Source organism: Pantherophis guttatus, chromosome 1 (genome assembly GCF_059756535.1).
Source record: "Pantherophis guttatus breed Tessera chromosome 1, ASM5975653v1, whole genome shotgun sequence".
In the NCBI taxonomy this organism is placed as follows: Eukaryota; Metazoa; Chordata; class Lepidosauria; order Squamata; family Colubridae; genus Pantherophis; species Pantherophis guttatus.
Window position 1 is genome coordinate 21,976,102 of NC_142063.1, and position 23,206 is coordinate 21,999,307.

At 42.4% G+C, this 23,206-nt stretch overlaps 1 protein-coding gene across 4 annotated transcripts in view; it reads right to left on the reverse strand.

Moving 5' to 3' along the window:
- ZNF414 (zinc finger protein 414) overlaps window positions 1–21,215 on the reverse strand; it is a 29,657-nt gene extending 8,442 nt beyond the window's left edge. The window contains exons 1-3 of one of the 4 annotated variants that reach the window (XM_034437618.3): window positions 19,188–21,215; window positions 1,803–1,944; window positions 1,505–1,612 (exon numbers count right to left, since the gene is read on the reverse strand). In XM_034437618.3, coding sequence (XP_034293509.2) covers window positions 1,505–1,612; window positions 1,803–1,929 — 235 coding nt within the window. In that variant the 5' untranslated portion in view covers window positions 1,930–1,944; window positions 19,188–21,215. Of the gene's footprint in view, window positions 1–1,504; window positions 1,613–1,802; window positions 1,945–11,008; window positions 11,951–19,187 lie in introns of those variants that run through there. The other 3 variants (XM_034437616.3, XM_087894499.1, XM_034437619.3) reach the window with 3 other exon arrangements.
- Between the last annotated feature and the right edge of the window lie 1,991 nt (window positions 21,216–23,206).

The window sequence follows — 23,206 nt, forward strand, 5'->3', positions numbered from 1 at the left end:
TCTAACCGGTATCACAGATGCGAACTGGCCTGAGGGTCCAGACAGCAGTTTTCCCAGCCTCAATTTTGCCCTTCTTTAATATACGAACAAAAGTGGCTTCTCTTCAAGTTAAAAATCGTGAAGGATTTTGCAAATTAACTTGCCTGGAGTTCTTAAAATACCAACCCAGGATGTGAAAGTATAGTTTATAATTTGCTTCCGGGTCCAATTCAAGGTGCCAGTTGTCGCCATTGAAGCCCTACATGGCCTGGAGTCAACAGGTTATTTGAAGGACCGTCTTTTCCCAGTTATGTCTACCTGACCCACCAGAGCAGAGAGGCAGGGTATGTTATGGGTCCCCTCCATCTGGTGGGACCAAGAAGGGCCTTTTCTGTGACAGCTCGCTCTCTGTGGAACATCATCTCTGTGGAAAAAGACTGCCCCTCCCTCCACTTTCACACTCTTTTAAAAGGTCCCGAAGACATGACTTTGCCAAAGGACCTGGGGACCTCAGGGTAATATGGAGCCCCCGCAACAAGTGGTTGGTTTAATTGCTTTTGCCAGGGGATTGGGTTCTACTTCTTAAGCTGCCCAGAGTCATTATGAATGAGTGAGGCAGCCATATACATTTTCTAAATAAAATAGATGATTGACAGATGATAGATGATAGGCAGACAGAGTACTATAAAGATAAGCTTGGCTTATTGGTGAGAAAAACTGCCAAATATGATGTACACAAATTCTCCAGCAGGGCTGCAAGGACGCAAGAAGACATGACTTCCTGAGAACTTTTCAACACATGCAGGAGAAGAAATAATAGCAATAGCACTTAGACTTATATACCACTTCACAGTGCTTTACAGCCCTCTCTAAGCGGTTTACAGAGTCAGCAAATTGCCCCCAACAATTTGGGTCCTCATTTTACCCACCTCGGACGGATAGAAGGCTGAGTCAACCTTGAGCCTGGTGAGATTTGAACTGTCAAATTGCAGGCAGCCGGCAGGCAGCAGAAGTAGCCTGCAGTACTGCACTCTAACCACTGTTTTTTTTTTGTTTGTTTGTTTGTTTTTTTCTTTAATTTATATGCCGCCCTTCTCCGGAGACTCAGGGCGGCTTACAATGCGTTAAGCAATAGCCTTCATACTTTTGTATATTTATACAAAGTCAGCTTATTGCCCCCACAATCTGGGTCCTCATTTCACCTACCTTTGAAAGGATGGAAGGCTGAGTCAACCTTGAGCCTGGTGAGATTTGAACTTGCAGTAATTGCAAGCAGCAGATGTTAATAACAGTGCTTAGTCCACTGTACTACAGGCTCTTATAGTACTACTGTGCTACCGTGGCTCACATAATGTTAAGTTAAGGAAACAATTTCACAAGTAAACAAAGGCAGACCTCTCTGGAGGCTGCCATTCATGTCATCGGGAGTCATGAATCCTTCTCACCCTTTCAATGTTTCTCTACCAAAACAAGAGAGAGTGAAAATGACTGAGAGGCGATAACAGAAACGCAGCCTCAAATGTACCTGCGGTAGGTCTGCGCTTTGGGAGCTGCAGATCCTGGTTTCGAGTACTGCTACCCCCACTCCATGCTGGCTGTGTCTGGCTGCCCAAAAGCCCTGGATTGTTAGAACCTGGGAATCAAGAAAAGCAAAATGGGATAAGAGGAGGGCATTTTAAGCGAGGGGGTTGCAGTATCTTAAAAACTAGCCAGGTTTTACAAACCGCAATCGCCGGCTAAGGCTTTGAACCCACCATATTCTCTTATAGTAGCAGCTCAGTTCAGCCCTTTGTCTCTTTCCTTCCCTCTCCAACTGTATTTACCCTCCGATGAAGATGTGAGAGATGTCACCGATGGCACTTCCTCCTTCTCAGCCGAGCTTTGGATGTGAGGGGGTGAAGCTCTGAGCTCGTGGTGGGGCAGGGGAACAGCGGTTAGGGCAGGCAGCATTGAAGGTGGCTTCTCCTAGCAAGAGAGGAGGAGATGAAAACCTGTCAGCAAAGAACGTTACAGAAAAGCTCTTGTCTTTCAGCCTCAGTTTCCCCACTGGAAGAAGAGAATTGAAGAACATGTTGCTAAAGAACCTGGTTGTGACCTGCTTCGCCAAATCTCTGGTTTGTGCACTGATCTCTCACTGCAACTACTTCAACTCCCTTTGGTTCTCCACTTCTACCCTTCCGTTCTGATGGCAAAGTCATGCCTCTTCTAAAAAACGTATGAAGAACGGCTGCAGGATTTGGGTTTGGCTAGTCTAAAGAAAAGAATAATTAGGGGCGACAGGATAGCAGTGTTCCAGTATTTGAGGGGCTGCCACAAAGAACGGGGGGGGGGGGTCAAATTATTCTACAAAGCACCAATGTGGCAGGACAAGAAACAATGGTTGGAAGCTAACCAAAGAGAGAAGCAACCTGGAATTAAGGAGAAACTTCCTAACAGTGAGGACAATTAACCAGTGGAACAGCTTGCCTCCAGAAGTTGTGGGTGCTTCAACACTGGAGGTTTTTAAGAAGAAACTAGACCAGGGGTCAGCAACCTCTGGAGCCACATGTGGCTCTTTCACCCCTCTGCTGCGGCTCCCTGTCATTCAAAATATGTGTCACAATCGCCAATGTGTGACATCCACCGGCATGCGATTTCTTGAGCTTTTCAACCCCAGGTAGGCCAACTATGGATAAATCCAAGAAAATAAAAGTTTCAGAAGAAAACTTCTGTTTTCTTCTCAAACTTCTATGTAGTTTAATTCAACTACGTATGCTAGTTTTGTATGTGTATATGTATGCTGCTCAAGAAATAGTCAGGCACGGGAAGGGTTTTGTGGCTCCCGGTGTTTTCTTTTCTGTGGGAAATGGGTCCAAATGGCTCTTTGAGTGTAAGGTTGCAGACCCCTGGACTAGACAGTCACTTATCTGAAATAGTAGAGGTTCTCCTGCTTGAGCAGGGGGCTGGACTAGAAGACCTCCAAGGCCCCTTCCAGCTCTATTCTATTCTATTTTCTCTCCAATCCTTCCGTACTGTTCCTGTCCTATAACCTTTGTTCCTCTGGCCGCATCACCCACACTATCACAAATAACTCTACTTCCAGATATATTATCTCTTGCTGCTTCCCAGAAAATAGGTGGTCCTCGCCTAATGACCAACTACTTGGTCAACCATTCAAAGTTATGACAGACCCAAAAACAATACTTATGACCCAGACTTGGAAGTTCCAACTTCTGCCCCTCCTCCTGGTCACATGACCACATTTTCGGCATTCAGCAACCCAGCCTGCATTTATGGTCACCTGTAGTGTCCCAAAGTCATGTGACCATGTTTTATGACATTCCCTCCCCTCCCCAAAACAAGCACTTAATTCCAGTTTCCAGCAAAAAACACCCACTGCAAAAAAAGGGTCCTAAAATCAGGCACAGTCATGTGACAACCTACTTAATGACTTGCATGACATGACCATAATTGTGGGCTCAGTTATGGTCGTAAATCGAAGACTACCTGCATATGCAAATATCTCCTAGAATATGTCTGTGAGGCCGCCTTTCTCCTGTGAAATCATTCCTTCAAATTTATCTTTTATTTTTATTATGTTAATTTAATAGCTGTTTGAGTGCAAAAGAAAGAGAATGGGCAGAAATGAGCAAAAAGAGATTTATGATTGTAAATTATACAGCTGTACTGTATAACCAAAAAACATGTTTTATTCAAGGCTTTTGGCTCCTGCACTCTAAAAGAACTCAGCTGACAGCTAAATCTTGACACGGACAATGAAACAATTGTCGGGCTGCTTCCTAATTTACCATTCTTTTTCAACTTTCCTTCCTCTCTTGATCTCCCAGATCAAATGTTAGATGGTAAGATCCTCAGGAAAAGCACTTGGATAATAAATAACGCAAATTTATGCCATGTATATTATATAAATACAAATATAAATTTGTAAGCCGCCTTGAGTCCCTAGGGAGAAAGGCAGCATATAAATCGCAATAATAAATAAAATAAATAAATAAACATATTTACAAATGTTAATAGTAATACCCACCCAATTAACTTGACAGGTGCCACAAGATCCTTTGGGACTGTTATTATTGTCACTTCAAAGTTACTGAGTACATTTCAGAGCTAAGGCTATAAAACACACACACACACACACAGAGGTGTATATCTTAAGAAGAAATTGGGTGCCCTATTAGATCCATAATCCCCTCTCTAGACCCAAGTCCCATTTCCAGCATTGCTCCTCCAGATGCTTTCCCGAAGCTCAAAAACGAAAGAAAAAGAAAAGGGCTATAGCTTCAAGCAAGAACAGTTTCCATTTACTTTTTATTATTATTATTTTACAGTCCACGGCAAGGCACATCTAAATACGTGCAGCGTGGTTTGTAAAGTTTATTACACCAAAGGTTAAAGCCGAAGGAGGAGCTTTGCAAGTTCTTCTGCAGACTACAGAAAAACAACAAAATGTTTTAAACCATTCTAATAGTAAAATAAATAAATATTGCAGCAGAGTGTCCCTTGTTTGGGCCTTTCATTAATTGGTAAGGTTTCAATTATATCACAAATCTCAGAGCAAAGTCTAATCTACAAGGAAGGAGGCAGATGGCTGGGTGTTGGTTGGGGGGGGGCGTTATAAATTAAAAAGCTCACAAGGGCAAAGTAGAGTATCCATCAATTGACTGGCTGGCTGCAAGGAACGGGAGGGAAAGACAATGCGTTATTCATTTGGGTACCATTTCTATTCTCGCCTTCCGATAAATACATGACTGTAAGCAGACAGGTGGAAAAAGAGTGACTGACATAGGTTTTCTGAGCCCATTGATGGAAGAAACGGTCCTCTAATAAGGCGTCCCTAATTCAAGCAAATTCACCAATATTCTATTTTGCATTTTCCTGAGTGGACGGACGGTGGCTCTGCATTACATACTCGAGATCTTCTGGTGTTGGCTACTATTGGGTTAAGGCCTCTTCTTGTTGTGTTTGGAGTATGTTCCTTTGGACTGATTTCTTCCAGATTTGCATTCCAACCCCATGACTCATAACCTACTTGGGGGTGATGGGTGATGGACACCATCCCTATGCAAAGATAGAGAAAAGTCAAACCGTCCGTTTTGAGGAACACCATGAACTGGGACTGACTACTATAACTCTTTCTTACAGGCAGTACCCTTGCCCTGCTTCTGAAAATCTTCATCCAAAACAATATAAAGCACGGGTGAAATGCTCCCGGTTCGGACCGGATCACCTGATCTGGTAGCAATGGAGGAGGGTGGTTTGGAGAACCGGTAGCAAAAATCCCTGCCCCCCCCACACACACCCATTGCCCAGCTGAGCCGCACAAATATCAGAGGCTTTTTTTTTTAATTTTTAAAAACATTTTTTCTACAACCTCTTCGGCCGAAAAAATGCTTTTAAAAGTAAAAAAAAAAGCTTCTGATGATCGTTCGGTTCAGCTGGGATCGTTTAAAAAGCATTTTTTCTACAACCTCTTCAGAGGTTGTTGAAAAAATGCTTTTAAAAGCCACTGAGGATCCAAGCTGAGTTGCCTGATCGGCAGAGGCTTTTAAAAGAAAAAAAGCCTCTCAGGCAACTCAGCTGGGACCGTCAGAGCCTTTTGAAAGCATTTTTTTATAACCTCTTTTTTTTTTTATTAATTTGATTTATATGCCGCCCTTCTCCGGAGACTCAGGGCGGCTTACAGTGCGCTAAGCAATAGCCTTCATTCTTTTGTATATTTTATACAAAGTCAGCTTATTGCCCCCACAAACTGGGTCCTCATTTAACCTACCTTAGAAAGGATGGAAGGCTGAGTCAACCTTGAGCCTTGGAGAGATTCGAACCAGCAGTAAATTGCAGGCAGCTGTGTTAATAACAGGGTGCTTTAAACCACTGTAGTACCAAGGCTCTTTGCCGAAGAGGTTGTAGAAAAAATGGTTTTAAAAGTAAAAAAAAAAAATGGCCACGCCCACTGTCACATTACCCCCCCCCCCCCAGCAAGCCACGTCCACAGAACCGGTAGTAACAAATTTTAGATTTCACCACTGATATTTATTTATTTTATTATTTATTTTATTTTATTTATTAAATTTATATACTGCCCTATTCCCGAAGGACTCAGGGCAGTGAACAGCCAGAAAATAAAATACATATAATATAAAGATATGGCTCCTGAGGTTGAAGCTCTTTTCTACTTGCTTGCCAAAAGTCCATGAAGCCTAGTTCCTTCCTTGCCTTTGGTCTAAAGCAGGGGTGGGCAATTAATTTTCCCAAGGGGAGACTGGCATTGTTGTGAAAAACCTTGGCTTGTGAAGGTGCGTAAGTGCGCACATATGTACATACCTAAACTGGGGGGTGGGGGAGCAGGCGCCTTCAAAATAAAAGCAATACAGTTGTATTGCACGCATGGTGTACACCTATTTACATTTGATTTCTAATTTCCAGTTACCTCATGTGGAGCGGACAAGGACAGTCAAAGGGCCAGATGTGGCCCAGGGGCTGTAAAAGACCCTTCCCTATTCTTTAAAACAAAATGTATCCTGCAAGTTGCAAATTGCATCCCACATAAAATATTAAATACTGCAATTTCAAGAAAGAAATTAGAAAAGAAATCCAGTTTGAGGTAGTGGTTAAGGCAGGGGTGTCAAACTCGGTTTCACTGAGGGCCACATCAGAGTTGTGTTTGACCTTGAGGGGGAGGGGGGACTGGGGGGGGGTCCCCAGGGTAGGCATAGCCAGCATGACATCACTCATGTCAGGGGGGGGGCGTGGTAGCCAGAGCACTCTGCCAGCAAAAATGGAGTTTGGGGGTGGGGGTGGGCTGCTCCCGAACTCTATTTTTGCTGGCGGAGGACTGCAGGAGGCAGTCGCAGCCGAAAACTGAGCCTGGGACGTTTTTGCTGGCAGAGGCACTGCAGGCTGGTCCTTGGCTGTCTCCCTGCGGGCCAAATCTAAGCACCCTACGGGCTGGATGTGGCCCACAAGCCTCGAGTGATGCCCTGGGTTAAGGCATCAGTCTAGATTAGAACCCGGGTGGGTTCTAATCCCAATTAAGGCACAAAGCTGGCTTGGTGATCCTGGGCCAGTCATTTTCTCTCAGCCCTAGGAAGGAAGCAATTTTTCTGCCAAAATCTTGCTAAAAATACGGTACTTATACAGACTATCAAGAATCAAGACTGACTCGAAGGCATAAATCAATTCATGAAACCTCTACAATGAGGTATTCTTTGATCTACTGTATGTTAGCTATAGGGAGAAAAGAAGAAGGGGAGAACAAACTAGTTTTTAACAAGCGCTCATCCTAACCACAGCAATTGAACTTCTGAAGTAATGAAGTTCAGAAAGAAAAGACAAATCCTAATTCCATCCACCATTATTATTTTACAGTGGTACCTCCATGCTCATCGTTAATTTGTTCCAAGAGGAGGGATGAGCAGGGTGGATAAAAATCAATGATTTTTTTAAAAAAATTAAAAAAAAACAGGTTTTTTTATTTAAATCGGATTTTTTTGATTTAAATCAGATTTTTTTTATTTTTATCGAATTTATTTTAATAAAAAACTTTTGGGGTAAAAATCTATCGTAAGATAGTTTTCTATTTAAGGTACATAAATAATTTAGTTTCTTCAGCATGAAATGGAACTTAGTTATGTAGCATGAGGCTGTATATTCTGCAACACTGGGACTATCAGTGAGTCAACAGTGGGTCAAAGGAGTAGCAGAGATGACAGTTGCTCTTTAAAAATTATGATTTAAATCGAGTTGATTTAAATCAAGCCTTTTTACTAGTGATTTAAATCATGATTTAAATTGTGATTTAAATCAACTCGATTTAAATCAAATCCACCCTGGGGATGAGTACCAAAAAACAATGAGTACCGAACAAATACTTCCCATAAGGAATAATGTAGTGAGTCGCAAGGCAGCGAAAATGACAAACAAGTTCTAGCTGGTGTGTTGAGTACCACACAAACTTTTTGCGTTAAAGCGTGCCCAGTACCAAATTCAATGAGTTTCAAAGCAGTTGAGTACCAAGGCACCACTGAATTTAGACTTTGAGTTTGGTTTGAGTTTATAATTTAGTTTTGAAAATGTTGCACATTGCCCAGAATCCTTTGGGACTAGCGTGGGTGGATTACAAATGCTGTTTACAATGAATAAGAAAATAAATAATTCATCTAAAGTGCGGGCGGGGAGACAGGCAAATAATAACATAGGATTCTTTCAGATTGTGTGCCTGGGTTATTCCCCTTCATCTCTCTCTGTGCTTCCTCGTCTAGGGAGCCATGTAAACAAAGCAAAGCTCAATAACAAAACACTGCACCTTCCCTCTCCCCATATCTTTAACAAAACTAGGACTAGAATTAACTCTGATCCTTAACCCATAGATGGTTAGATTAACAAAAGGCAATATTGTAAGGTTACAGCAGAAGAAGAAAACCTACAGCCATTCTGTTCTTCCTGCTTTCCCAACGTTAATTTCTATTCATTTATTTGGCGTCTTCCAGTTAACATTGTCTACTAGCAACTCCTTTGCAAGGTTTTTCAGAAGTGCTTTACCACTGCTCTCTTTCTAGGGTTGAAAGAGAGTGACTGGCCCAGGTCCTCCCCCCACCCCCCGCCCCCAAATGCTCTATGCCTTAAGGCGCAACTCAGAGTTTCCCAATGTTTAGTCTGATGCCTCAACCACTACACCAACCTGAATAGGACATTTTAGTTGCATGGAAATTAAAACATCAATCTGCTACTAGTTGGAAACTGCTCCTAATCTTGCAATACTTTGAACAAATCAAAATTTAAGGGCTTCTTTCCTCTCCTTCTCCTTCTTTTAACATTTATTATCTATAACAGTTCTTTTCTTGGCAGACACTGAAAAAGACATCTTTAAAAGAAGATTAAACGTACAGATCACTTCTTGTAGTCAGTGGTATAGTAGAAACTTAGTCAGACCAATATCTATTTCCCTATTATTACATAATGCATGTGTGAGTATAGAAAATATGGTGAAGACCACAGAATGATGGTTCAGTTTGAGATTAAATATAGACAACATAAGCAAAATGGCCATTTAGTGCTTAAAAACACTTGACAACATAATAACCTGGTTATGTAGGTTAATATTTAAAGTCCCCTCCCCCAAAAAAGCATAATCTCTATTTAGTTCCAAATTAATAGAGTAAAACAGCTATTTCACCCTGGCATCTTGCTTTGCAATTCCTCCAGCAGGCAATGGCATCTTCCAGGTCAGCAATAAAGCAACTGAATATGTTCTCTTATTGGTATCTGCATAATGATGTTTTGGTACTCGGCTGCATTATTGTATGACACAGCTCTGCATCTGGAGCAGTAGGGCTGGTAAAAGTATGTGTTTGTCTGGGTAAATATATATCACCTCTCTGGGTGTGAATATAGGAACTAAAAAAAGATTTTCCTGCCAAGTTGCCTGAACTCTCCAATTAAGCTTTAAGTTAAGTAGGTTAGATTTCATCAACCTGATGCCATCCAAATACATTGGACTTCAACTCCCATAAACTCTAATGCAGCATGGCCAATGATGCAGAGCATAATGGGATTAATCAATACAGATGGAGGTCACTCCACTGGACAAACTTATATTCCATAAATCAAGAATATAACCTTGCACGTATTTATCCATAGTGATTTCCCAGGGAATTTACATCATAAAACTCAAGTTAGGATCAATAAAATGTCAAAAATTTAAAAAAAAATCCAGCATCAGTAAAGGAGGGAAAATGGCCCAGCAAATGGTGACCAGATGACCAGAACTTTACAATTAGCAAAAGTGAATTAATATTTCCATTGGCCTCTGGATTCAAAGGAGTAGCACTCCAAACCAGGCTAACTCTTCTACAGAAAGGAACGGAGGAAACACTGCGGCTAGCAATTTATTCCCATAATTCAAATCAGTTCTAGCCACAAAGCTGTCTGCAAGCCGTTTCCTTGACTTATTTAACTTGGAAAAGATTGAAGGGGGAAAAAAAACCCCCTCTTTTTAACATCTTCCTGTTAACTCCTTATATATCTAATCGACCATAGACAAAGCTTTGCAAATTGTGATGCGTGTATCCCCTATTGTCTCTACAGATTTCCCACATAAAAATTAAACCGGGAACAAGTACTAATTTTTCACCAGCAACCAGTGCAAACACATGGTGTTATTATTATTATTTTTTTAAAGCTGAGAACCACCTGGTAAGATAAAAGGGCCCATTCAGACACCAGCCCTGTTAGAAAAGGACAACCGGTGTTGAATTTAGCCTCAATGTTGCCTAACCTTGGTCCCTTTCAGATGCGTGGACTTCAACTCCCAGAATTCTGGCTGGGAGTTCTGAGCGTTGCTGGCTGGGGAATTCTGGGAGTTGAAGTCCACGCATCTGAAAGGGACCAAGGTTAGGAAACACTGCTCTAATCTGGGATATCCATACAAATGTAAATACCCTCAAACTGTTGCGTCTGAATTCAGGGGAAGGTCTCTATTCTCTTCTGCCCTGCCCCGACGCGGCAAAGCCTCTAAACCTGTGTTTCTCAACCTTGGAAGCTTGAAGATGGGTGGACTTCAATTCCCAGAATCCCCCAGCCAGCAGCGCTGGCTGGGGGGATTCTGGGAGTTGAAGTCCAACCCATCTTCAAGCTACCAAGGTTGAGAAACACGGCAAGTCTAAACCCAACAATCTGCATCGAATCGGACCGAAAGAAACCAGCCAGTTTTCCAAAGCAGCCGCCGTGACCCTCTCCTCTTCCGGGATCTTTTAAGGCAAATCACCCCCCCCCAACGCAACAACTGCAAAAAAAACAAAAAAACGAAAAACCCTTTCGGTACGATCGGGGCGCAATGTGGAAAGCGTGGCTTGCATTTCGAACAAACCAACAACCAACCAACAACAACAACAATCAACACACACACACACACACACACAAGGGGCATGAAGCGGGAGAGATGCTAGACCCAAGGAGGGAGCTTGCGATGTTTTTAAAAAGAGCCACAAAAACACTCACACCCCCCTTTGGCTTCGCCAGCCAGCCCACCTACCATTGCTCCCGTCGGAAGGGAGAGCTGGCCGGGGCTCGCTCAGACGTTGCTGCGTTTCCCAAAAAGGCGGCTTAGAGATTGGGGGGGGCGGGGAAAGGGGAGGGGAGGGTTAAACAAAATAAAATAAATCCCGGGGTCGGGGAGGGGGGGGAAGGGGGAATCAGCCGCGACTCCACCAGCATCAAAGGCGGAAAAGAAAAAAAAGAGGGTTACATTGTAGCCATTTTAACGCGGTCCCAGCTGTCGCGAGATCGGAAGTGTGGAGGGGGGAGGGAGAGGAAGGGAGGGGCGGGGGTTTTTTTTAAAGGGGAGGGAGCCCGCGTTAGAGCCTCCCCCCCCCTCAGCGGTGCGAGAGAGAGGAGGGGGGAGAGAGTGACAGAGAGGGAGAGGGAGACACAGAGAGAGAGAGAAACAGAGAAAGAGAAGGGGGAGAAAGTGACAGAGAGAGAAGGAGAGGGAGGGAGGGAGGGACAGAGAGATAGAGAGACAGAGGGGGAGAGACACAGGGAAGAGTGAGGGAGAAAGAAACAGAGGGGAGAGGGGGAGAGAGAGACAGAAAGAGGCAGAGGGGAGAGAAAGAGAAGGGACAGGGAGAGGGGTGAAGAGAGAGACAGAAAGAGAGGGAGGGGGAGAGACAGAGGGGAGAGGGGGAGGGACAGAGAGGGGTGAAGAGAGAGAGGGGAGGAGGGGGAGAGGGGAGAGGGGGAGGGACAGGGAGAGGGGTGAAGAGAGTGACAGAAAGGAGGAAAGAGAGAGAATGACACAGAGTGAGAGAGACAGAGGGGACAGGGGGTAGAGAAAGAGACAGAGAGAAAGTGACGAGAGACGTGGGAGAGAGAGGGACAGACGAGGGAGGGGGGAGAAAAAGAGAGACCGAGTGATACGGAGAGAGAGACAGAAAAAAAGAGACAGAAGGGAGAGGGGGAAGCAAAAGAGACAGACAGAGGGGGAAAGACAGACACAGACAGAGTGAGTGACAGAGAGAGGGGAGAGACAGAGGGAAGAGGGGGAGAGAGAGAGGGAGGGAGGGAGGGAGGGAGAGAGGGAGGGAGAGATGCCTGACAGGGCAGGTGGGGGGGGGATCACCAGAAGCTGAGTTTTTAAGAATGAAGCTTCTTGCAAGCCTCCCTTGGCATGTCCTAAATATGCTTTGCTCAAACTTGGCAAAAAAGGTAAAATCCACACGGCCTATGAACACGCTTGCAATCTCAGAAGCAGGCACACAAGAACGGCATGTAAGAATCCATGAACTTCCACAGTGGGGAATAGAGATAGGATAAAAGTTCAAAGGTTCAAACACTGAATGTCTTATGTTGATTCTCAGTCATCCAGGTCATAATTGTCCCAAAAGTGCTTTTTTCAAGAGGCCACTGGACTTCGTTTTTCGTTGAAGACCTTTTGCTTCTCACCCAAGAAGCTTCTTCAGCTCTGACTGGGAATGGAAGGATTTATATTCCTTGCAGACAGTGGTTATCTGCAATCTTTTAGAGTGCAACATCCTGCAGAAAGCACAGCACCACAACACAATCCTTTCAGCAGTTCCAAGAAGCTCCATTTGCATTACTGGGGTGATCCAGAGGACACAGATAAACCTCCAAGTGGCCTCAATGACTTTCTAAAAGAATGCAAATGTCCAGCTGTCTGCAAAGAATATAAATCCTTCCATTCCCCACCATCCAGTCAGAGCTGGTGAAGCTTCTTGGATGAGAAGCGAACCATCTTCAAGGAAAAACAAGGAAGTTCTGTTGCCTCTTGAAAAAACACTTTTGGGATTTAATCACTGAAATTACCTTCAAAGTTTATTTGTATACACACAAAGTCGTGTCTATAGTAAAGGACAGTTACAGTTTTTTTAAAAAATTCAGGTCAATTCCATCTGTAAGACACTGTTTTATTTAAAACAAATGTGCCTAGGACAGGGGTCAGCAACCTGCAGCCGCATGTGGGTCTTTCACCCTTCTGCTGCGGCTCCCTGTCACTCAAAATATCACAATGTGTGATACTTGCCGGCACGTGATTTATTGATTTTTTCAACCCCCGTAGGCAAACCATGAATAAATCAAAAAAAAGAAAAGTTTCAGAAGAAAACAGAACGTTTAATTTGACTACATATGATGGTTTTGTGGCTGCTCAAGTAATAGTCAGGCACGGGAAGGGTTTTGTGGTTCCCGGTGTTTTCTTTTCTGTGGGAAACAGGTCCAAACGGCTCTTTGAGTGTTTAAGGTTGCAGACCCCTGGCCTAGGATAATAGATATGGATATGTGTCAATCATTCCTTCTACTAGTAAACATCAGGAAGGGCATTCAAAAACACCCACATGAAAACAAGAAGTGGGCAGGCGGGCAAAGAGCAGCAGAGTCTCCTGTATTCAATGGAAGAATAAAAAAAACAGGAAGCATTACAGACCCTCTACTGCCCTTCCTCCCACCCAGCTCTGTCAAATATTAGTACTGTATGTGTGAGGCTAGAAAATCAAAATCAAGAAAGTGAAATCTGCAATGGATGGAATGGCATGGCCTGTCAGGGCATAGCTGTTTAAACCCACATCTAAATCAGAACCATCTACACTGCAAAAATATAAGGCTGATTTGCATATAGGTAAAACCTTCAAACCTGGTTTTAATATAGCTGCATAATGCACATGCTTATCATGCACCTATACAAAGAATAAAGACCTTTCCTGTCTGAACTATAAATTGCTAATATATTCAAACCTACATACCCACCCACAAAAGCCCAAGGCTGCATCCCAGCAGCTGCAGATGTAAAAACAACCGCTTCACCAATTCATATATTTTGCAGAGGAAGCAAGAGAGAGGAATATGTTTAAGATTCAAACAAAGGAGCTTCGAATAGCAGATTGTGTAGCTGTGCTTCTCAGTTGTGCTTTGATTATACATATCCCACAAATGGAAGTCGCTTTCTAAAAATTAGAATCTGAGCTTGCTGAATCAGCTGCAACAAAAGGACTGTGTAGATTAGATTTCACCCCTCCTCTTCTCTCTCCCCCCCACCCCATTATTTCTAATGCCACGAAGAACAAAAGAAAATCCCCTGAGACAAAGGCAGGGAATGGCCAAAGGCTTGATATATGCCGTGACAGCTGAAATGAAGAGCAGGGAATGGCACTTTCTCTCTCCTTTGGCATTAGCCCATTCATTTTTCACACCAGCTGTGGAGGATAGTAAATCTCCCCCGAAGCTCAAGGCTGCAGGTGAAAGGACCTTCCCCAGCACCTACACATGGCTCTTTATGGCATGTTTGCTTCCCTGAGGCCTGCTGGATAAGCTACATTTGGGTTGGTTCACAACACATCAAATAAATCACAGCTAGGTTTACCTAACACACTAGATTGTAAGCTACGAATTCACAAGCCTGGCCAAGCAAGCCACACTGTTGGCTTGAACACTGCGAAACACTGTCGAAAGCTTTTTCTTTGAGGGGATCATTGATCATGGTTTGCACAGCCCTGACTAAGTCCTTGACTTACAACAGTTCATTTAGTGACCGTTCAAAATAACAATGGCAGTGAAAATAGTGACTTATGACCGTTTTTCACACTTATGACCATTGCAATATCCCCATGGCCACATGATCAGAATTCAGATGCTTGGCAAGTGGCTCATATTTATGACGGATGCAGTGTCCTGGGGTCATGTGATCCCCTTTTGCAAACTTCTGACGGAGACGTCAACGGGGAAGCCAGATTCACGTAACCACCGTGTTACTAATTTAAGAACTGCAGTGATTCACTTAATAAATGTGGCAAGAAAAGTCGTAAAATGGGGCAAAGTTCATTTAACAAGTGTTTCAATTAGCAACATAAATTTGGGGTTCACTTGTGATTGTAATTTGAGAACTACTTCTATTTCTTTGTGAGTTTGATCAACTGGATTTCCTGTTGGATGGTGATTGGTCCCCAAGCCCACAAATAAAAGTTCTGTGCCCCCACAGAAAACAAATTGGTTTATAACAAGGACACTTGAAGATGAAAATAAATATGAATATTCCACTAGCGATGCCAACTTCAGGTCATGCGTCAACTCCTTCTGTTTTCCTTCAAGATAACTGAGTTAGAAATAAAAGTCAATACAGATAGTCCACAACTTATGACCACAAATGAACCCAAAATTTCTGTTGTTATGTAAGGCATTTGTTAAGTGAGTTTTTCCCCATTTTATGATTTTTCTTGACACAGTTGTTAAGTGAATCATTGCAGTTGGTAAATTAGTAAACCGGTTGTTAAGTGAATCTGGCTTCCCCATTGACTTTGCTCATCAGAAGGTTGCAAAATGTGATCACATGACCCCGGGATGCAGCAACAGTCGTAAGTATGAACCAAACATCTGAATTTTGATCACATGACCATGGGGATGCTTCAAAGGTGGCAACTATGAAAAACGATCATAAGCCATATTTTTCAGTGCCGCTGTAACTTTGAACAGTCACTAAACGAACTGTTATAAGTTAAGGACTACCTATATATGCCTTTTAGCATATCTAGGGTTTATTTACTGCATACCTTTTCTCAAGGTGGTATGTGTGATTTCTGCCTTTATTTTACACCCGCAGCAGCCACCCTAAGAGGTAAATTGGGTTTAAAGGTTATGTGACTGCCACCCAATAAACTCCATGAAATAAAGTGGGAACACGAAGTCAGGTTTTGCAACTCCTGGTCCAACATTCTACCCCACCATATTCTTCCTGCACTTTGGACAACCATGTCTCATGTTTAGAGGGCCTTTTGCACTTTTCAAAGAATTTCTTGATCAGAGCAGCATATAAATATAATAAAAAAATATAAATGTATGCCCCAAACAGCACTTTTTAATGTAGCCGGTTACAATAGTTGTAAAAAGTAAACTACTCCCAAATAAGTAAACTACTTATTTACTCCCAATAGTAGTAAAAAGTAGTTTACTCCCCAAAAAGTAAAGTATTCCCAAATAAGAAGAGATTTGACAACCATTTGTCTGAAATGGTAACGTGTTTCCTGCCTGAGCAGTGGGTTGGACTAGATCTTCAAGGTCCCTTCCAACTTTGTTATTCTTATTATTCTGTAAGTAGATAAGCCATTCCCCACACGCCAACTTCTCAAATAAGGAGCCTCATAACCTAAGCATTCAGACCCAGGAGGGTGCACTGAATTCACTGCAATTTATATAAGCCAGTATAAGCATATAGTAGATTTCCTTTCCTTTCCACTAGGAAATCCCCAACCTATAGAATAGAGTGAAAAGTTGGGGGGAAAAAACTATTTAATATTGTTGCCCAAAACTACATGGATGTCTGCGTTTAGTAATAGGAGATGAGTTCAACTTCAGTGATGTTTACCTTTTTAAAAGACAAAAATGTTATTTCTTTCTGATATCTCTGAACATCTTAACATAAAATGCAAAACACAATTAAAACTGAAAAGTGCTGTAGTACAGTGACTAGGTTATCTTCTTAAAAAACTCCATCCTTTTATTTGGTGAACCGAATAATATTTTGGGCAGAAGTAGCTCTGAAATGTGGTAGGTCAAAGTTCAGTACTGCAGTAAAAGTAAACCACATTATTAAACACCTGAAAATTCACTAAGCAGGTGACAGTTTTATTACATATGTATGAGGTTTCCTCTCCAATTCCCCCACTTAAATCTCATTTTTGCTAAGTGGATGGATGAATGAACTTGCAAGTGGCCTTCAGATGCTATTCTCTCCCAGCCAGGACATTTTTAAAAAGTCTAAAAAGAAGACTATGATGACTGAGATAGAAGCCCTTCAAACATCCGAATCAGAGCCAAAGGTATTAATGTGACTTCAACCACTGACCAGTCAAGGATTCATGCAAACATAGCTTTTAAAATCAAACCAAGATTTATTCAACTGTAGAAAATTAACAAAGGAACACAAAAGGGTGGCAAGTGGAGGAAAATGTTTTCCCACTTATAGAATCTCACCCAAAAGTGTATTAACAATTGGAACCAGCTTCGTTCTGTATATATTACCAAGATGCTGATCCCTTACAACCACCCCACTTTGAGTCATCAAATATTATTTAGGAACAAAACTGCATTTTTTTTCTTCCTCACATTTTTTCTGCAAGTGCATAGTCTGCTTTTTTGCAGATCAACCAAGTGTTGATCCATTGGCTGCAACAGGAATGAACCATCCACCTTGTCACCAAAGCCTAACACTGTAGGCTGAAAGAGCACAACTGGTCCCAAATCACACAGCAGTTTTTCATGCCTAAAATGGGATTAGAACTCATAGTCTCCCGGTTTCTAGCCAGGTGCCTTAATCACTAGACCAGTGATGGCTAACCTTTTTGCCGTCACGTGCCAAAAGTGGGCGGAGGGGGGGATTGCGTGCACGTGTGCCCACACCCATAATTCAATGCGCCCCATCCCCCCACGCATGCATGCACCCCCCCCAACTTTTGGCACGTGATGGCCCGGAGGGCCCAGAAGGCCCATTTTTTTGCCCTCCCCAGGCTCCAGAGGCTTTCTAGGAGCCTGGGGAGGGCAAAAACGACCTTCCCAACCCACCCACCCCTGGAGGCCCTCCGGAGGCCTGGAAACAGCCCGTTTCCCGACTTCCGGTGGGCCCAAAAGGCCTGAAAATCAGCTGGCCAGAGCGCACATGCGTGCTGGACTGAGGTAGGGCAATGCTCGCGTGCCCACAGATATGGCTCCATGTGCCACCTGTGGCACCCATGCCATAGGTTCACCATCATGGCACTAGACCAACAAAACTTTCCAAAACTTTGTTGGCTTTCCAACAAAACTGCATCTGGCATCTTAAATTGAAAATCCTACCCACTCCTCTGAAGATATAAAAAAAGCAACTAATAGGAGGAAGAGATTATACCCAAAGATGTCATAAATTCATTAAAATGGTTCTATGAAGGCTCCATTCTGGCAGATTTGAGTCAGAGAAAAGGGAGGGAGGGAGCAAAGGAAAAAATAAATGTGACAGTACTGCTAATCAAAAGATGTTTCTCTCAGTGACTTCTCTATTTTAACCCAAAAATTTATTTTTGGTATCTTTCCTATAAGCTGCAAAAGTGTAGAAGTTCTTCAACCATTCCAGTAAAAAATGATTATGAGCTGCTTGCAAGTCAAGTTACTGTTTTTAGTAAAGGCCTCTAATAAGTCCTTGAATGTTTCTTGGCAACATCTTCAGAAGTGGTTTGTCAGTTCCTTCTTCTTAGAGCTGAATGATAATGACTGGCCCAAGGTCACAGAGCTGGCTTTGTGTGCAAAGCAAAACAAGAACAGTCTCCTGGTTTCTAGCCTACACCAACTGGCCTATTTTTGGTAAAGGGTGATTTTATCAATGACATTTGAATTTATCAGTATTAAGGAGAAGGGCTCTACCAAAAGAGGAAAACTTAGCTGTTCTAGTCTCCACCAAAACAGAAATCTGTATACTAAACTAAAGTAAACTAAAGTAACTAAAGTACTTTAGCTAAAGTAACAGGGGGAAAAACCCTATTGTTTACAAAAGTTTATGGGATATCAATCAATCAAACAAACCTTTATTGTCAATGCACGTGTACAATGAAATTAAATATAGATAGAGTTCAACTACATAATCCTCAGCTTTAAATCAAATCATATTTAGTCCACTGGGCTTTAAGATTATTATCTAAAATTTCAACAGAGCTTACACATTTCACTGAGGAAGAGCTGCATGAAACTCTTCAGCTATTTCCATGAAGTGTGCAGGATCTTCAATTATAGCAACAAAGAGAATAGGAGTTCTAGCTCTCATATCCAGTTATCAAAAGTTGGAAGCAGATACTAATCAGAAAGGTATCACTATTAAGGCATCCTGTCTAAGAATCAGCATTCTGAGGAATACATTTTGCCTGAGACAGGCAAATTCTGCCAGTACTATCTCTTATTAAAAGGGAAAAACAAGTCTTGAAACTTTAGTCACCCTAGTTTTGTAGAATCAATTGCTTCCTTTTTATTTAAACTGGTGATGATGGTGGTGCTAGGGATAGCAAATACATATTATAAAATTAAAATAGCACTCTGTTCTTACCCCTTTTAAAGTATATTGTTCTCAAAATGCAACTCAGTACGACACAGTACACTTGAACAGTTAAGAAAATAAGAGAAATTTTGGGATGCTTGCCAGAGCTCACGATTCTATGGAAACAAGCCTTTGGCAGTAGAAAAGGCCTTACCTGTATTTTGCCCTTGGGACAGGGCACCAATACCAGACTCCAAGAGACTTTTCTCCATATCAGCTTGTAGGTAGCAGTAGTGAATGTGCCTAGGTGGGGCTTTCAGGGAAACAGTTTCATTTTGGTTTTGATCAACCTCAAGAATCTCTCCATGATCTCTTTAAAGTATCTTTCACTGTTTTATGTAAAGTACCATTTCATTGGTACTTTGACCAATCAGGCTAAATACTATAGACTTAAGCAACGAACTTCTGGAACCTAAGATCTGCAAATGATCCAGCAAGATTATCTTCCAATTCATGCTGCCAATGTAGTAGGTGGCCCATTCTGGCAGTTTCATGAGCTCAATGTTTCTTCCTTTTCCATGGCTGCTTCTACCAGCTTCATCTTGAAGCCACTATCATGAAGTCTTTCAGTTATTTTGAGTTTGGCTAATGATGCCAGTATTTATCTCAACAGTCTTGGCCTTTTTTTAATCATTCAGAGTAGTGGGAGCAAACTTAGCAGTAGATGCTGGTATCTCTTCTTGTTCTTCAAGATGTTACATTGTTGCATTCATTGATAATGTCACCTGTTCATGGGATATCCGCATAGCTCCAGTGCTATTTGAACTCACTTCTGTAATGGAACCAATAGTGTCCAAATGTTGTCTCAAGAAATGCTGAATTATTTCAGTTTTGTGGGTATTCATCAGAATTCTGCTACTGAATTGCTCTCCTTCAGCTTTCATGTCTGATCAGGCCGATGGTCATTTTGCTTCTGCTCTATACTCATTCATATCTCCATCATGGATCTGTTCTAAATCTAACTGGCTTTGAGTACTGAAATCTCTAAAGGGTTCCCACTCGTCTTTCTGTCTTGAGTTGCTCCAATCATTCACTCATTTCTGGTGAAATTATCTTGTCCTCTACAGCTGCCCATCCGTTTCTCCTCAGGCTGGACTGATGCTCCTTTTGGGACACTCCACCTAATACCACCTTCAAAAGAACCCATGCTCCAATTCAATACAGGCAGTCCTCGATTTACAATCACAATTGAGCCCAACATTTCTGTTAAGTGAGACAGCTGTTAAGTGAGTTCTGCCCTACTTTACGACTTTTCTTGCCACAGTTGTTAAGTGAATCACTGCAGTGGATAAGTAAGTAACCCGGTTGTTAAGTGAATCTGGCTTTCCCCAATTGTCAGAAGGTTGCAAAAGCTGATCACATGACCCCGGAACACAGCAATGGTCATAAATATAAACCAGTTTTGCCAAGCATCTGAATTTTGATCACATGATTGTGGGGATGCTGCAGAGGTGGTAACTGTGGACAATGGTCATAAGTCACTTTTTTCAGTGCCATTGAATGGTCACTAAACAAACTGTTGTAATTTGAGGACTACCTGTATAGCCCTGGCTTCTGATGCAGTTTTTTCTTAGGTCATTCTTGAGTTGAAGAGGATCATGTGATTGCTGTGGTGGGGCGGGCATTGCTATTTTACCTGTTCTGACCAATTTACGTCCTGGGATCCCTCCCTCCTTTCTTTTTACGGCTATTCCACCTGTTTTTCCTCAGATTCACCATGAGTCCAGTTTCCAGCAGATTCTGTCCCGTTCACAAGGCTCTCCTGCCCGGTCTTCTTCTTAAGGTTGCCCCCATCTACTTCGAGTTATCCCGTCCATTGAGATTCGTTGCGCCACGGAGCTTCTCCCTTTGTCCTTACGTCCGCCTTCGTATTTCCCCACCTGCTTTCAATCGCGGACGACCATCAGTTTCGCGGCACAAATGTCTCTCCTGGATGAAAAAAAAGGTGGCGGGAGCGGCGGAAGGAGCAGCGAGAGCGGCAACTAACCGCAGCCGCCTTACTTCCCTCCTTAGGGGGGGCAAGGCATCCCCTCCGGGTTCCCAAGCCGTCCTGCTTGCCTCTCGCCAGCGGCTCGCAGGGCGAGAGGAAAAAGGAGTCAGTCCAGGGGCGCCCAGATACCTCAGCCGAAAGCCCGCCAGTTTCATTGCAGAAGTTGTGTGGTGGCCTCCGGAAGTAATTAATATCACTTCCAGGGTCGGTTCAACCGGTTACCGTGGAAACCTAGGATGCTTTCTCCCAGAGCTATAGAGGTAGTGGCTAGAGCGGTACCGTCGATACTCTACTCCAGCGTTTCCCAGTCTGAGCCACTTTTAGCTTGTGGGAAGACTTCAACTCCCAGAATTCCCCAGCCACCATGCTAGCAGTTGTTAGTCCATACAGTTGCTGAGGTGGATAAACATTGCTCTACCCTATATGGCATTTCTTTGGGTAGGTTTCCAAAATACATCATCATTTATACCTATGTCTAACATTTCCAAAACCACAAAAGATTGCAGGAAGGCAAAGGAAGAGGGATTCAAAAGGAAAATAATACAGCTATGGAGCATTTCCATGGCGCCATCATTATTCAAATACATAGAAAAGTGTTTTTGTTCTTCACATCACCACAGACACTCACACAAAGAGTTATGTATATATGTCCTGTCAATACTTCCAGGCTTTTTAGCTCTCCCCATCCCCACCCCCGCCATATTTACAAAGCAGACCTCAAATGATGGTGAGAGTTATAACTCCATAATTTCCAATAAAAATGCACTACAATTCCCATTATCTTCCCTTCAGGCATGATGACAGTTGCCATCCAATAGATCTCAGAAGCACAAGATGGAAAGATTGTAAGATATTTTTTACAAGCTAGGCTTTTTTTCCCCCTTACATATTCAGTTTAGAATTATTGGTAGTAAACTAATAGTTTGGGGAAAGTTGTTCCAATTAATATATTATTTTCTACATGCATAAATCTTCTTCTCCTCCTCCTCCTCCTCCTTCTCCCTCTTTCGGTGTCTTGGCACTTTTATCTACTACACCAAGCAAGTTATTAAATTTTTCAACAAAACAGATACAGGTAATCCTCAACTTACAACCACAATTGAACCCAAAATTCTTGTTGCTAAGGAAGACAGTTAAGTGAGCTTTGCCCCCATTTTACAACTTTTCTTGTCACACTTGTTAAATGAATCACTGCAGTTAAGTTAGTAATATGTTTGTTAAGTGAATCTGGCTTCCTCGTTAACTTTGCTTGTCAGAAGATCGCAAAAGGAGATCATATGATCTCAGGACACTGCAACCGTCATAAATACGAATCAGTTGCCAAGCATTTTAATTTTGATCACTTTATAATGGGGATGCTGCAACAATCATAAGTGTGAAAAATGGTCATAAGTGACTTTTTCCAGTGCTGTTGTAACTTTGAATTGGCACTAAATGAGCTGTTGGAAGTCAAGAACTACCTGTATATACTGCCTCAAGTCACTTGAGTAGAGGTAGTCCTTGATTTATGACCTCAATTGAGCCCAAAATTTCTGTTGTTATGCAAGGCCGTTGTTAAGTGAGCTTTGCTCTATTTTACGACCTTTCTTGCCACTGTTAATCATTGTATTTTCATTTCATTTTATTAAATTTGCAGTTATTGAATTAGTAACATGATTGCTAAGTGAATCTGGCTTCCCCATTGATTTTGCTTGTCAGGTGGCAAAGGGGATCATGGGATACTGCAACCATCATAAATGCATGCCAGTTGTCAAGTGCCCAAATTTTGATCACGTGACCATGGGAATGCTGCAATGGTCATAAGTGTGAAAAACGGACATGTCACTTTTTTTTCAAAGCCGTTGTAACTTTGAAGGGTCACTAAATTAATGTTCGTTAAGTCGGGGACTACCTGTAACTCTAGTCAGCTTATATAACACAGCTAACAAAACACAAAAATGACAACCATAACCAATTATATAGTTGATGCTTATCAGGGATATAGGTAATACGGACCTAGCACCAGCACAGTCAACAGAGAAACTTTATTGTACATAGATTATTCTATTTCAGACCTGGTTCCCGTCAGATCTATTGGGCCTGTAATTCAGAAAACCCAGAAAACAAACTGACATGACATTCTGGAAGGCTACATGTGGAAACCCCCAGTTTTGAGAAGCCTGTTTTAGCTCATTGTGATGAGA